The 12,647-nt window shown below is 34.9% G+C and overlaps 1 protein-coding gene across 1 annotated transcript in view; it reads right to left on the reverse strand.

The window, feature by feature from the left end:
- Positions 1-12,647, reverse strand: part of B4GALT6 (beta-1,4-galactosyltransferase 6) — a 93,917-nt gene that overhangs the window by 61,531 nt on the left and 19,739 nt on the right. Inside the window, exon 2 of the mRNA XM_043978487.1 lies at positions 6,805-6,921. Coding sequence (XP_043834422.1) covers positions 6,805-6,921 — 117 coding nt within the window. The remainder of the gene's footprint in view (positions 1-6,804; positions 6,922-12,647) is intronic.

Here is a 12,647-nt window from a genome sequence, read left to right on the forward strand (position 1 = left end):
TCAGGGAGATTGACTTTTTTCTATTTAAACAAATACTACACAAGGAATTATTGGATACAATATAAATGTGTTCAATGAAATCAAAACATTTTTTAATCTAATCACCAGTTTGTGCATGGCATATAACAGGAGCCAATAAAAATTTCTATACAAAAATATATGATCAAAAGAAAAATGAGCACTTGGAAATATTTGTGGCAAGTATAACAGCTACAAACTTGACGTCCAACTAAAATAAAGAAGTAACTGGTAAAAATTTTAATTTAAAAGGCAACCTTTATTCTCCAATGGATAAATGATCAAAAGATAATTTACAAAGAAACACAAATGTATAATAATCACTTAAAAATGCTCAAATTCACTAATAATCAAAGAAATGTAAAATTAAAACATCTTTAAGGTACCAGCTCATACCCCTCAAATTGGAAAAAAAAATTAAAAACCACAGTGCCACTGGGGTAATCCTACAATCTGTCACCATCTAAAGTGCCAAGAAATTCTGAAAGTGAACACTGACACTTCACTGTATATTATCTCCTCAACAGAGATGTATAAGCAATTTTACATTGTGCTTCTCCAATCCTGTGGCATTTCTCCCATTTTCCATTTCTAGCAGAGGCTCAATCACATCCACCAGATCTTTTGATACTTAGGATACAGTTCATCTGAGCCTGGTAACAGAAAAAAAGAGCTTAATTCTCTCATTTTCTCCCTCCTCATCTTAACAATAATAATATCCATTTTTGTCTGCTTTTTTTTCTCTCCACTGTCCATCATGAACAGCTTCTCTGCCCTGACCAAGCAGGGGCTCTCTCCCTTCTCAGGCCTCCTCTTTTCCACAAGATTATTTTGGGGGGGAAAAAAAAACAACATTTTTATTGAGCAGTCTCAGCTCATTCTAAGTCCATGCCAAATTTTTATAATCCTTGTTACCAGTCACTTTTCCCCATCCCCAACATTTCTATTTTACTAACCAGCTCCTTATTAGAGAGAAGTGATTTCTATCATAGTAATTTCCATTAGTGTTTCCTCAACATTTTGAAGGAAAAAATTTGTTATAGATTGTAGTTTCTTTGAGAACAGGACCTATGTTACTTCTATCTTTTTACTCCTGATGCATGTGAAATATTTTTTGGATTGAAATTAAGAGAAAAAGGAAAGAGCAGAAGACAGAAACAACAAAAATCAAGGATCAAATTCTGCCTCAATACTTACTGGCTACATATCCATATGCAACTAGGTGGTGCAGTGGATAGGAAGCCAGACTTGGAGTCAGGAGGAACTGAGTATGAATCCTACCTCAGACATTTACTAGCTGTGTGACCCTGAGCAAGTCACTTAAGTGTCCTGTGCCTCAGTTTCCTCATTTGTAAAATGACCCTACCTCACAAATGAGGTAATAGATGGAAAGCACTCTACAAACCTTAAAACACTATATATGGGGCAGCTAGGTGGAGTAGTGGTAGAGCACTGGCCCTGGAGTCAGGAGTACCTGAGTTCAAATCTGGCCTCAGACACTTAACACTAGCTGTGTGACCCTGGGCAAGTCACTTAACCCCAATTGCCTCACTAAATAAAAACAAAAAACAAAAAACAAAACCACTATATAAATGTGAGTAATGATGCTGCTGTCACTATGAACTTGAAGGCCAGCTCTCAAGAGAGTCTGTAATCATCATCTGTGCAGGGAGTACCCCTACCAATGAAATTATACATCCTTGAAACTGAATTAAGTATAGTAGGAATGTTTAGACTTATTCATTAGACTACCAGAGAAGTATAATGCATTTTTCCTTTTGAACCTCAGCATTCACTGACAATAAGATAAAAATAACATAGGAAATTTACTAGGCTTAGAGCACTGGTCTTTGGGTCAAAAGACTTTGGGTTTCAGTCCTGGTTCAGCCATTAACTTGTCATGTGACCGGGTAGGTCACTTGAAAGCCCTAGGGTTTTCCCCACTGTAAAATAAGCGGGGAAAGAGGAGTGATTTAGACCCCTTCCCACTCTAATATTGTACAGTTACACATAGGCCACAAACAACAATAAGATATTACTATCTTAGGGTCGTATGCATGACCCATGTCATTTTTGAAAGCACAAGAACATATAGTGGTACACAGAGAACTACTGTCCTGCTTGTTCTCAGTGGCCCTTGAGTGGTCCAAGGGAGTTTCATTTTATGATTATCTAAATAGGAAAATATCAAAATGATTCTGAGAACCTAAACTACACAGGGGAGTATTAAACCAGCAGAGTATTTTATTTTAAATTAATAAATAGAGTAATTTATTAATTCCAAAACTACCTCTTACAAACTATGCCATTCTATGATTCTATACATCCAAGGTCTGAACTATAAAAACTATTTCAAGATCTAAATGATTCCAGCTCCATATAGTAACCCCACTCTCTTCTAGAGGAAACAGAAAAGATGCTATGCTGTCTGTTGTTTATAAGAGATCCCCTCCCCCCACCATTTATCTACATATTCTCCCTAAAAGACTGATTAGTAAACTCTCCATCATTTAACTGACAGTCAGCCTGTCAAGTAGCCTCCCTCACCAATGAGTGAGACAAAAGCAATTAACTGCCTAAGCTTCTGGAGAGATGACACCATAATAAATTCATAAAACCACTACTCTCTCCAGAGAGTAAAGAGAGTGGTGAGGTAAGTAAGAGTAGATCTATCAGAATCACCACCTTCATGGCAGGGTGATGTTTTTAAAAGGTTATATATGATGGATTATTTGAGAGTGATCCAATCAATTAATAAATATTTATTGAGTGCCTTCTATGGGCCAGGCACTATGCTAAAAGCTGGAAATAAAAAAGTTTAGGCAGTCCCTGCCCTCAAGGATCTTACAATCTAATGGATGAAATAATAAAAACGATCAATTAAACAAGAATTAATTTATTAAGCACCTCACACTCTAGACACTATGCTAAGTGCTGGAGCTACAAAAAGTGACAAAAGACAGTCCCTGACCTCAAAGAGATAACAATCTAATGGAGGAGTCTTATCTGTGAACAAATATATACAAAGCAAGCTATGTACAGTGACAGCTGGAAATGAAGACATGATTTCACCCAAAAAGGAAATGAAAATAATAAATAACCTATTATTCCTTCTCTCTTAGCAGCCACAATGACCAATAATAAAAATAATTTTGCAGACATTCCATTCTACTGTCCCCCATACATTATCACCTCTTGGAGAAAGAAGACAAGAAAAGAGATGATTTCTCAATTTGTTTCTGGTTTCTGGTTTTCCCCTGCAGAAAATCAGTAGAGCATAACAGAAAGAACACAAGACTTGGAGACAGTTCATTAAGATCCAGCAACTACCAATCTCTAGTTGTGTGACTTTAAACAATCCCTGCTGCAGAAACTGTCCCTTAACAGTTTTCATGAGTCAATAGATAACTGAGAACGTCTGCCTTACAGCTCTGGATATCTAACTCTGGTCAGCAAAATGTAAGCTTCTTGGAGGCAAAGACTTTTCAGTTTTGTTATCAATACTTTGGTAATTATTACCAAAGGCTTAGCAGAGTAACTAGCACACAGTAGGAGCTTAACAAATGCTTGTTGAATTTAATTGGTTATAGTACAAACAATAAATACTCCAAAAATATGAGATTCCAGGCAAAAAAATCATGGTTCAATTACTAAAGAGATCATTTTCACTTGATATTAGGAATCCAGTAGTTAAGAGTTGAGAAATAATCTTGATTTCAAATATGTTTATATGTATATGCCTTATAAATTATATCCTACATTGTATTTTTTCACAGAAACAAATGTTTTTCCAATAGGCAGAAACAGGCCTTCTCATATTAGCTCCCTATAAGCCATTTCCTCTCAGGAATGGTTTAAATGCCATGCTAATTTTTTTTTCAGTCTGATTAAAAGATAGGAATTTATTGCTTGGAACTTTTTGCTATTAGACATTTGTCTAATTCCTTATTAGGGTAATGTTTTTTTAAAGAAGTTCAGAGGGGAGAGAGATGGTAAGAAAAACTGGTAAAAGTCTAGTTAGGAAGACTGACAATTGATTGCCTGATGCTAAATATAGGATTAAAAAACATAAGCTTGCCAGATTGAACACAGATTTAAGAAAGGATTTTTTTTAAATAAAATTTTTAAATAAAAAATATGTATGCTAAAAATTAAAAACTCCATAGCATATTCTCAGTATCACATGTAAGAACTAAATTATGTGGTAAAAATTCAGGTTTGTTACTCTGGGCTCAAGTTGAGGCGTTGTATATCTGTTCCTCATTCATCTAATTGTCAATTTACAATAGACCTTTTTCCATCTTAGACAAAAAGTGGTATTTCCACCTTCACCCCAACCAGACCACAGAATAAGGGATTATTATATTCTTGAATTTTATTGTGAGAGAAGGTTTCTCCTGTAATTTTCTAATTTTCTCTAAGATTTATTAAATTACCTGAAGGAGAAAACAAAAAGCTCTTTTCTAAAATTATATTAAATCTGGCAGTCTCAGATTTTCGAAGACAAAGACTGCATTTGTCAGATAAACCTACAGGAACGTAAAAGAAAAACTACCAAGAATAATTTACTTAAACAAATACTCTATACCAAGATTTACTAAAAACACTTCCTCTCCTACCAGCAGTTCTTTGCTCTAGGCACCTAAGGGGGGGAAAAAAATCTATACCCCTTCCCAATAAAGGAAAGTTATAATGGCAAACACTAAAATAGCAAATTTACTTTTAATAAAACTTTGAATATCTCTACATATTCACAAGAGCAAGTCAACAATCCATATTCATTTGCTGATTCATAAATTCATTCAACAAATATTTACTGGGCCTGTACTACTGATCAGTAACACTGACAAAGTAAAATGAATTACAGGACACATGGATGATTACTTCCCATTTAGACAAGGCTCTTTTGTTCTTTTACCAATAAGCCCTTCTCTTTAGTGGGCCCTGACTTATACAACAGATTTAGATTCTCTAAATAGTGCTCATTTATATAAATATGATAATAACTCAAATGTGTTTAATGGATGTTTTCCTCCCAATTATGTGGATTCTTTCCTCCCAAGAACAGCTGGGAATTTTAAGCTCTTCTATTTGTGAATAGCAATGAACACAATATATAAAGTACTTACAAGCTTAACAACTAACCTTCACCAGGCACTAAAGAACCCTTAACAGGCGTTAAAGAGAATTCTGAACTCATCATTTCTTTAAAATTAAAAAAAAAATAATAATAACACTTTAGAAATGATCTTCTGGTGACAGAAATTTAAACCACAGTCAATTAATTTTTTCCTCTACTATTCAAAAAGATAAGAAACATTTGGAAATTTAAAGTGTAGCTAACCAGAAAGGTGAAGAAGGGGGAAAAACACTTTTCTTTCTATTTGTGGCATCACAAACTCAATTTAAAAAATCACGTTGATGATAAAAGAAAATGTATATAACCTATCATATATCCCTACACATATCTAAGAGGGACAAGAAAGGTTTTCAGATCTTTGATTTTATCAATATGGCGTACCCCCAGTAAGGAGGAGAACCCAATCCATCCTTGTGTAAATTACCAACTTATATGGAATTCAAAGTCTCAGAGTCACAAGGAATGGTAAAGTTTAATGTCTTGCCTATGGTCACAAAACAAATGCAATATTTAAACACACTTCTTGCCTTGTCACACTGCCTCCCATGAAAATTATAATAATATGCATGCATATATGGATCTGTATATGTATATATGTGTATATATGTGTGTGTATGACCCTGCATTAAGATTCAATTGGTTATAGCATTACTTTTTGGGGAAAATTATATTAAATAAAATTTAAAATCCCAAAAAGCAATATGAATTTTTATTTCACAATTATCAAGTCTATACATGACAAATCTTTAGGATTATCCATCTATTCAACACACTACACACCATTAATCTCAGTATATATTTTCAATTCTACTCCTTAGTTTTATAGATCATAATGACTGTTAAGGGCTAAAATTCTAGCTAAACTGTCTAAAATATCTAATGAGTGGTCACCAATAAATTATAAGCTTTAGCAAGAGTTAGACTTTTAAGCATTTATTAAGGAGAATAAGAATTTGGTAAAGAGAGAGAAAGGCCTAGATTCCTATCTATTAAAGGGAGAGCACATTTCTAGCTCCGCTCTCCACCAGAGTCCAAAGGAAAAAAAAAGCCCGAGACTGAGCGCCAGTCTCTTCCTTCCTCCTCCCACTAGCCCGCGTCACTTCCTGACTCCTGGTCTTGCCCTCAAAGACCTTTGCTTCATGGGCAGAACTCCTCTACAGTAAGTCTCCAGCAGGTGGCGTCATTCCAATCGTTACATGACGATGGGGAGTTACTGGCTTCCAGCTTATACCTAATATCCTTTCATAGAATAAGCATGAGGGAAGCCCAGCAGCCCTTTGAAAATTAGGAAGAGAATTTTCTTTATGTGGTTAATTCCTCCTTAAAACAATGGGTAAAATTAAAATATATATATATGATGTTGTTATGTTTTAATCTTATTTTTTTGTAAAAAACTAATGTTTTGTGTTTATTATCATCGCTTTACTAAGGTATGCCTTCATCTATGCTAAAATACATTTGACTCATAGCTTAGGAAAGTAAAGATATTTCCAAAGAAAGCAATGATGAATTTATAAGAGAATATTTTCATCTTTAATAAATATTCATACGGAGGAAAACCTGGTGCTTAATAATTTCAACTACTGCTTACTCTAAAATAGAAATCAGATGTAAAGCAAAGCATTTGAAGCAGGAAATATTCTTACCTGTACCATTGAGAGTAGCATTTTTATTTGTGTATAGTCTGATCATATGTCCTATTGTTTTCACATTTTCTTTCAACATTATACCTCGGGCTTGTACCATAAAGAGATAGGTGTTGACTATAAAGAAAAGAAAAACATAAAGACTATGAACATTTTATTTAATATGACAATTTCTCAATTTTTTAGGCACAACAACCTAAACTGATTTGTGTGGTTCAATAAACAAAAAACAGAGAAAAATAAAACATTAGAGAATTGCTCCCCACATAAGCCAAATTACCTAATTACTGTTGTCTAACCATAGTGGTAATGTCAGACTGACAAATGAGTTCTGATTCAAGCAATGAAGGATGGAAAAAGTTCAATCTCAATCAACTTCATGATAGCCAAATCCACACCATTCTTTCTAAGAACACTTGCCCCTTCTAACACTTTTGTTCAAATTAAAGCATGAAAAATATTTTCTAACAATGTGGCATAATTTACATTTTAAAATTCTCGATTATTCCTTCCAGTTAAGTCCTTAAAAAATCTCTTGGGGGCGGCTAGGTGGCACAGTGGATAGAGCACCGGCCCTGGATTCAGGAGTACCTGAGTTCAAATCCGGCCTCAGACACTTGACACTTACTAGCTGTGTGACCCTGGGCAAGTCACTTAACCCCCATTGCCCCACAAAAAAAAAAAATCTCTTGCCATTTATATAGTGCTTTAAAATTAGCCTATTAATTAACCCAGTGTTTTCAGGTCACTATCTCCATTTTACATACAAGAAAGTCAGGGGAGTTAAAGCACAAGATTCACAGAAGTTAAATAACTTAAAATAGCTGATATAGACAGTCATTGAGATAATTAGAATTAAAACCCAAGTCTTCTGACTGCTCTGGCTTTCTTCAAAGGTCAGTTGAGGTAACATTTATGAAATAAGTCTTTTCTGGCTCCCCAAAGTACTAATATCTCCCCTAACCCTATAAAATATTTTGCATATAATGTTTGTGTGTGCATATTGTTTCCCTAATATAAGCTCCTTAAGGGTAGGGGCTATTTTATTTTTGTCTTTGTATCCCTTGTAAGGGGCTAAAATTCTAGCTAGTCAGGGCAGCTAGTTGGTGCAGAGGATAAAGCACTGGTCCTGGATTCAGGAGGACCTGAGTTCAAATCTGGCCTCAGACACTTGACATTTACTAGTTGTGTGACCCTGGGCAAGTCACTTAACCCCAATTGCCTCACACAAAAAAAAAATTCTAGCTAGTCTGTCTAAAATATCTAATGAGTGGTCACCAATAAATTATAAGCTTTAGCAAGAGTTAGACTTTTAAGTATTTATTAAGGAGAATAAGAATTTGGTGAAGAGAGAGAAAAAGGCCTAGATTCATCTATTAAAGGGAGAGCCCATTTCTTGCTCCACTTTCCACCAGAGTCCTGAGGGAAAAGAGCAAGAGAGCCAGCCTCGCCCCTTTTCCTCCCACAAGCAAATGTCACTTCCTGACGCCAAAGAAAAGCCACATGGCTTGCCCTCAGATGCCTTCTCCTCATGGCGGAGCTTTCCTACAGTGAGTCTCCAGCAAGTGGCATCATTCCAATAGTTACACCCTAGTATTCCAAACAATGCCTGGCACATAGTAGGTGCTTAATAAATGTTTTATTTTTTATTTAAATTATAGGCAGAATAAAGATAAAATAGCTAATGAATTAGCATTTGCATGTGTGTATATTCCTTTAAGTTTGTAAAGCACTTTATATGTTATTTTATTTGATCCTTACAACAACCTTATAAGGCAGGTTTATTCCTATTTTACAGATGAGGAATCTGAGACTGAGAAAGGTTGAGTGATATGTCCAACGTCACACTGCTAGTAAATGTCTAAGGCAGCATTCACTTAGGCCTTCCTGATTCAAAGTCCACCACTCCATTGAGCTGCAACAATAATAATTTGCCTATGACCTGCTTATGCCCTTCCCTTTTCTCTGTATTAAACTGAATGTCTCAAAACCCAAGGGGTAGAGTGCAACTATATGCAATCTTCTTAAGCACAAAGGGGCAGCAATGAAAGATGATTAGTAAAGAAACAAAGTTATATATTTCATTTGCCTTCCAGTCTTTCAAAATAGAAATAAAGCATCTGACTTCAATCCAGCTTTACTTCAGGCATGTCCACAACCTTTCTAGAAACCAGAACAGTAATTACATTTTATTTATTCAGGCAGGATTTCCTGGCGATTTGAGCTTACAGACAGCAGATTTTTCTTCCAGCCTGGTTTTGGATTTTTTTTTAAGCCATAGACCAGAGAAAAGGAACAATCACAAAGAAAGCTAGAAGATTCTTTGGTGAAACTAAAAATAATTTCTGCTGAAACAAGTGACTTACGTAATACCACACCTAATACATTCAACTTACAGAATACAGGAGAATTACATTCCTAAAATAAAGTAGTAGTGTTTTTATCTGTTTTCAAAGATCTTTATAGCTTTTCAATTGTTCTGCTAAAATCAAGCATTAGCTTCTAACTTAAAAAAAAAAATTCACTTTACTTTGCCCTATACTGCTGTCCTACCTGGTTTAAACTCTCTGAAACAAGATGTTCCTCCCAGGATAAACATCACTTCTAAACTCACCACCAACCTGCTAACTCAAGCTTTGATTGTGCTACCTCCCTCAGCTTTCTCCCTGTTCTGATTGAAGGGCTGGAAGGGGGAGCACCAAATTCCTCCGGATGCCTTCCTTTATAGAGGACAGAAACTGGTTGCTCAGCTCACCATTTTGCATCTCCACATGTCCCCATACCAGATAATTCTGGCATCTCCTCCTCCCCTTTTCCTTCCTCCTTTTGTATGATGTCTCCCCCATTAAAGTGTCAACTCCTTGACAGCAAGGATTGTCTTTCTTTTTATTAATTCAATCCCCAGTTCTTAACACAATGCCTACTACATAACAGGAACTTAATAAATGTTTATTGAATTGGATAATAAAACTTCCATAGTGACAAAGTTATTTTGAGTTTGTTGAATGTGTGACTGACTCCAAACTCAAAATCTTCTGAATTAAAAAAAGAAAGAGAAAGAAAAACATATTAATTTGAACACATACACAGCCCTTCAAAAATTAAACCATAAAACGATAAAATGTTAGGATTACTGAGGTTTCACTACACACCCAAACTCTTTAAAATGACAAAAGTTGAAAATATTAATGTTGACATATTAACATACTGTTGGTAAAACTGTGAATTGCTCCAACTATTATATTTTTAATTGTAATTATACTTTTCAAAAGTGACTAAAAACCAACTCTGAGGTACCACCACACAATCTGATTGTCTAATATGACAAAAAAGGAAAATAATAAATATTGGAGGGAATATAGGAAAACTGGAACACTAATGCACTGTTGATAGGGTTGTAAATAGATTCAACCATTCTGGAGAGCAATTTGTAACTATGCCTAAAAGACTATCAAAATGTGAATACCCTTTGATCCAGGATTATCACTACTAGGTCTGTATCCTAAAGAGATTAAAAAAGGGGGAGGGAGGGGGGCAGCTAGGTGGCACAGTGGATAAAGCACTGGCCCTGAATTCAAGAAGACCTGAGTTCAAATGCAGCCTCAGACACTTGACACTTACTAGCTGTGTGACCCTGGGCAAGTCACTTAACCCTCATTGCCCTGCCAAAAAAAAGCGGGGCGGGGGGGGGGGACCTAATTGTACAAAAATATTTAGAGCAACTCTTTTTGTAGTGGCAAAGAGTTGGAAATTAAAGGGATGCCCATCAATTGGGGAAAAGCTAAACAAGTTATGGTATGAATGTAATGAAACATTACTCTGCCAGGAAACACAGTAGTAAAAGACTATAGTAATCTACTGTTTGATAAAACCAAAGACTCCAGCTTCTGGGATAGGAACTCAGTATTTGACAAAAACTGCTGGAAAAACTGGAAGATAGTATAGCAGAAACTAGGCATATACCAACATCTTACAGCGTACACCAAAATAACGTGAAAATGGGTACATGATTTAGACATAAAGGGTAATAACATAGGTAAATTAGGAGAGAAAGGAATAATTTACCTCTCAGATCTATGGAGAGGAGAGCAATTTATGACCAAACAAGAGATAGAGAAAATTATGAAATGCAAGATGGATAATTTTGATTACATTAAATTAAAAAGGTTTTTGTACAAACAAAAGAAATGCAGTCAAAATTAGAAGGGAAGCAAAAAGCTAGGAAATAAATTTTACAGCCAGTATTTCATTTCTAAAATATATAGGGAACTAAATCAAATTTATAAGAATGCAAGTCATTCCCCCCAAAAATTTGGAACTAAAAATCTTATGAAAACAAATGTTGAAAACTATCTTTACACATAACTGGAAAATAATAAAATACTTTTATGACTTAAAAAAAAGTAAATTTAAATTTAAATTTTTTAAAAGAAATAATACTGTGCCATAAAAAATGGTAAACAGGAAGATTTCAGAAAAACCTGGAAAGACATATATGACCTGATACAAAGTGAAGTGAGCAAAACCAGGAGAAGATTGTACACAGTAATAGAAATACTGTATAAAGAAGCATTGTAAATTACTTGGCTATTCTCACAATACAATGATTCAAGACAACTCCAAAGGACTCATGATGAAAAATGCTGTCCACCTTTAGAGAAAGAACTCATGCAACCTGAATGCAGAATGAAATATACTATTTTCAATTTCTATATTTTTTGAGAATTTTTTCCCTTTGGGTCTGTCTTCTTTCGCAACATAATATGGTAATATGTTTTTCATGATTGAAGATACATAACCTATATGAAATTGCTTACTGCCTCAGAGAAGGGGGAAGTGACTGAGAGAGAGAAAAATGTGATATAACAATAACAATAATAAATAAATAACTTCTAAAGAAAAGAATGTTAGAACTAGCTGGGGCTTTCAAAATCACTTATTCCAACTCTATCATTTTACATGAGACAAATATTTGGAGATAATGAGGTCAAGAAATTCTTCCTTATGTAACTAAACAAGTTCAAGGTGATGAGGAGATTGTGACCTAGACACTGAAATTGATGTGTTAAGTGGGATAGAGGAATTCCAACTCACTGAATCAAGCAAGAGAGGGATAGCTAAGTAAGATATTACTCATGTCAAAACAAAACAGAAAGACATATATGCCCAAAGGTGCTTACAAATGTCATGGAGGAGATTCAATTCAGAATCCAAATAGAAAAAGGATTCTTTATGAGGAAGGATATTCAAATGTTCCCATTTAAAGATGATATTGTGATGACTGCATCAAGTCCCCAAATGAGCATTAATAAATCAAATGAGTTTGGTCTAACCATCCACACAAATGGATGAAGGTCTATGATTCAGATTATGTTATACAGTTGGTTAGTCCATTAGTATATAACTCTTGGATAGACACTACAAAGAAATAATGAACTAGGCTGTGAATTGAACAGAAAAAAAAAACAGGTGGGTTGGATTACATTTGATAAATTACACAGAAATTTCAATGAAGAAAATTGTGCCCTGAAATAAAATCCCATCTATTTTTCACATTCTTCCAACAATGCTATCTGGCTACAATACCCAAGAAATCAAAACCATGAATCACCTAAAGGACTTATTAACAATAACAAATTGCATCCTAGAAGTGCTATAAAAGATACCAAAGCAATCTATCACCAGAAAAAGAGGCAGGAAAAAGATGAAAGGATAATAGATAACAGATACATTGATACCTAGGTAATGTCAGGAGGTATAGAGGGAGGCTCCTAGTATACAAGATGGACTCACTGGTGTGTATTTATAGGAGTATACAGACATAGGTTACAAAGGATGGATAG

The sequence above is a fragment of the Dromiciops gliroides genome, chromosome 1 (genome assembly GCF_019393635.1).
Source record: "Dromiciops gliroides isolate mDroGli1 chromosome 1, mDroGli1.pri, whole genome shotgun sequence".
NCBI lineage: Eukaryota > Metazoa > Chordata > Mammalia > Microbiotheria > Microbiotheriidae > Dromiciops > Dromiciops gliroides.